General features: G+C 53.9%; 1 protein-coding gene across 1 annotated transcript in view; it reads right to left on the bottom strand.

Annotated features, from left to right (window-relative positions):
- The window catches only part of BOD1 (biorientation of chromosomes in cell division 1), a gene marked incomplete at its 5' end in the record, with an annotated part of 12,733 nt that extends 8,789 nt beyond the window's left edge, over window positions 1-3,944 (bottom strand). Inside the window, 2 exons of the mRNA XM_006158943.3 lie at window positions 5-64; window positions 3,816-3,944. Coding sequence (XP_006159005.1) covers window positions 5-64; window positions 3,816-3,944 — 189 coding nt within the window. The remainder of the gene's footprint in view (window positions 1-4; window positions 65-3,815) is intronic.

Raw genomic sequence — 3,944 nt, 5'->3', positions numbered from 1 at the left:
CCTGCTTGTCCAGATGTGTTGACACAAAATTATCCACTTTCTGCCTCAGGTTTTGGTAAGCTGGCTAGAATGTTGAAAAGAGGAGACAAGGTCAGTTGTTCCATGCCCCAGAGTTCCAGAACTCAGAACAGTACACAGAGCCACGTGGCTTCAAGTCTAAACCCAGTCCCTCGGAGTATGAAGATCAGCACAGCATGCCAGTCACCACGGCACGCCACATGGGTGCCCCTCACAGGGGAGGTGGCTCTAGGCCTGGTGGTTTACTTTCACCTTTTAAACAACCACGAGGGCGGTCCTTCCTATTAGCATTCTCTGGCCCCCAGATCAGAATTTCAGGCTTAGAAAGTGCACAGCTTGCCACATGGCTGCAACGTGGCATAGCCAAGGCTTAAGCTGGGCCGAGTGGGGCCACCTTTGAGCCACAGGAGCAGGATTCTAGCCCTGGCGCCACCTCTGACTACAAGCCGGTCGACCTGAGCCTCAGTCCTTCCATCTGGAAAACCGACACACTGCTGCCCCGCTTACCTTGGGCAAGTGTTCTCAGCGACAGACGAGGGCTCAGCAAAGCCCCATGTAAAACGAAGGGCCACCCAAACCTCAGCACCACTTAGGAGTGCAGGCTGAAGCTGGGGCCCACGGACACCGTGAAAGGCTGGAGGAAAGAACGCCAAGAGGACTCTAAAGGCACTTTGGTCTGAACGTTCTAGGCTCAACTAGGCTCGGGAAGACAAAACTGAAGGCGATTTGGTGAATGCAAAGCAAGCACGTCCGGAGCCTCAGACTTGTGGCACTGCCAGTCGGTCTTCTGCACACCAGGCTAATGACGTGACTTCTGTCCAGCACTGCACTATCCCCTCCCTCCAAGGTGAGCAGAGAATACTTCCCACCCAGCAATGCCGAGTTCAGCAACGTGATCAGCTCTGGTCAGTGTCAGTGACAAGAGGTCTTAAATGTGGCCGCGCTATCTGGTCTGGCTCTCGTGCTCGGGTGACCCCCCTCTGAGGGCCCATTAAAGGAGCCCCTGCCCCTGTGGCCTGGGACCTGGATAGGGACATGAACAGCAGGTGTAACCCCAACCTGGAGCCCCACCCAAGCCCAGGCACCCGGCAGACTGCAGTGCAGCCATCCGGCTGAGCCGTGCAGATCAGCTGAACTCTGGCTGACCTGTAGCCCTATCAGTATGAAAATCAATGCCTGTCCTGAGCCGCTATGACGTGCTCGTGTACGGTATCATGGCAGATCGCTGACAGGGAAATGAAACTGGCAAAGAACAGTGGGCCTCAGCTCCTGACTGGACTCCTCCAAAGGCCAAGAGAACAGACTCGCAAACATACACTGTCCACTGACCCCGGAGAGGAGGGCGGGAGACGGGCGAGCAGCAGAATTCAGACACCGGCGTTCTGTCTGCCTGGCAGCTCCTCCTTCCTGTAACTACCTCCCCTCTTCACAAGCACAGGGCGGTAGGTGCCCCGTCCTCCTGGTCACAGGGATGGGTACCTGATCCACGCTAGGACAACGCGGCTATTCCCTGGGATTTCTTGAACTGGAGCTGAGAAACTCTTTCTAGCACAGGAAACTCTACGAGGAAAGCAAGAGATACTAGCAAGCAAACGCCTGGCTCATGGTGCAGTAGTGGGCAAGAGGGGAGACAGGGCTCGAGGGCACGGCACGGCGGCGAACCCTGCCCCGTGCATGCTACCTCGGGCAGTTTGTCCACTCCATCCTTCCTTGGGTTCCGAGCGTCAACAGATCCCCTCCTTCACTTAAAGGAGTGAGGATTAGATCTGTCACTGGTAACTGCGAATCCTGATACTACCCTACCGCTCAAAATAACTCACCTGCTTTCAGACTGCGAGGGAACAACTTACTGAAGAAGCACAAAGGGCATCGAGAATGCCACCACAAAATCTTCACCAAACTAGACCAGAGGATAATCCCTGTGAGCAAGAAGTCCAAGGGCCAACGTGCCTGCCATTACATCTTACCAAGGAGTCTGGCTCCCCTTTTACCCGCTGACCACATGGATCTACTGACTTATATCTTAGAAGCACCGCAAAGTAAACTACAGGTGTGACCCGCTGCTTTCCCGAACACCTCGGCAGTCTGGGCGGGTACAAGAACGTGCCGTTCTAACGAGTCCAGGCGATGCTGGGTACTGCTGCTGAGCCGAGGACCATGCTTAAAAGCCGACGGGGTGGGCTGGCAGGTAGTGTGGAGGTTAAGGTGGCTGGGTCCCACACACCAACTGTGCAGCTCAAGTCCTAAACCTGGTGGCTTGAAAAACATGCCAGGCACATGTGTGTGTGTGCCCCAATCCCAAGAGAATGAGGAGACAGGACTGGGGTGAGGCCATCACCTCCAGGGGAGATTTCTCACTTTGTTTTTCTTCATTTCTGTCTCTCTCTCTCCCCACCCCCTGCAAGCACATGCGTGCTATAGCAAACTTAAAAAAAAAAAAAAAAAAAAAAAGGAAAATCTAATGGGATAAAGCAACAAAGATCTGCCTGGTCTTGAAGAATTAAAACAACATGGTGACTACCAGAAAGAACAGCTAAGGAGGAATAAGTGGGGAAGGTGTCCACCTGCCTTCCCCCAACAGCTTCTCAACACATACTGGAGTTTTTTGTTTTAAAATCCTATGCATGCATTGATTAAGCTATGGAAACCTAATGGAATGAGAAATATCAGTGCAGAACTTGTGACGGAAGTTGCAGACTCCGTCCCGAGGAAGGCGAAAGCTCTCTCAGTGTGTATGAGAAACCCGCAAATACAGAAAATTACAGGAGAGTTCTCTTCTTGTTTCCCTTTCTGCAGTTTCAGTTATCCACAGTCCGGAAAATCGTCATGGCTCTTTATGAACTGGAAGGTCAGGACTAGAATAACGCTGCAGCACGACGCCCAGTCTTTGGCATCGCTTCATCTCATCACACGACCACCTCACGCTGTCAGAGAGGAAGGTACGCCACGCTCACGTCACTCCTCCGGCAGCGTTGCATGTTGTCACCCTCGTCTATCTCATGACGGGTGTTCCCTGGGGACCGTGTCTAGTTGGACTTCACCGCCGGTCCGGTGCAGAGGGAAAGGCCGTTTCTCCCGAGTTCAGGACTACCTACCACCTCAGGCATCTCCTGCAGGTACGAGGTGTCTACTGCGCTTTGTTTCGAGGGAAGCACTTCTACCAGGGTTTGTCCCCTTGCAGGAGTGTAACGGCACACGCCACTGTGTGCAGTTTCACATGCCAGGGCTCTATCCTGAAGGACTGTGGCATTCAATAACCCAGGAAGAAAATCCCTTTTTACATCAGGATGCAGGGAGTACCAAATAAGGTACAATGTATCTAAACCGCACTAAAGTGGCAAACTACTGAGTTAGAGGAAAGCAAGCCACAGACAGACAGATACACAGGTCCCCTGTGTGTGTGTGGGTGGTGGTGCTGTCCTTTGTGTCTACACAACAGTGAGCGTTCAGAGGCATTCTAGCTTACCCACCTTTCTCCACGATTCCTAACATACTGGCATTCGTTTGCTACCGAGGGGCGTAACGTAGTTCCATCTTGGGAAAAACAAGGCCTGGGCTCTAAAATCCGTACAGAACCCCCGGGTTCGGAGAAGGCTCAGCTAAAATGCCAGCTGCTTAGCGGCTGGGCTGGGGCGGGCCCCACGTGTGCACACTCAGCCCTCTACTGCCCCAAGTGGTGCAACACCTCACCGCCGAGATTTTTACGCTCTTTTGTTCTCTGCTTTGGAAATTCAAAGCTGCAACCCTGGCGGCCTCACTCCCAGCCCGGCTTCCTCGGCCCAGGTGGCCTCGACTACCTTGGTGTCCACGTCGGCCAGGCAGTCCCGGCGGAAGCTGTCAAACAGGCCCCGGCTCTTGAGCTGCTCCACGATGAGAGCGATGAGCTGAGGGTCGCCGGGAGGCAGCGAGGCCGGGTTGATGGGGCC

This window comes from Tupaia chinensis, unplaced genomic scaffold (genome assembly GCF_000334495.1).
Source record: "Tupaia chinensis unplaced genomic scaffold, TupChi_1.0 Scaffold000612_1, whole genome shotgun sequence".
NCBI classification, from domain to species: domain Eukaryota; kingdom Metazoa; phylum Chordata; class Mammalia; order Scandentia; family Tupaiidae; genus Tupaia; species Tupaia belangeri.
The sequence above is the reverse complement of the archived record's forward strand: the minus strand, read 5'-3'. Positions and strand labels throughout refer to the sequence as shown.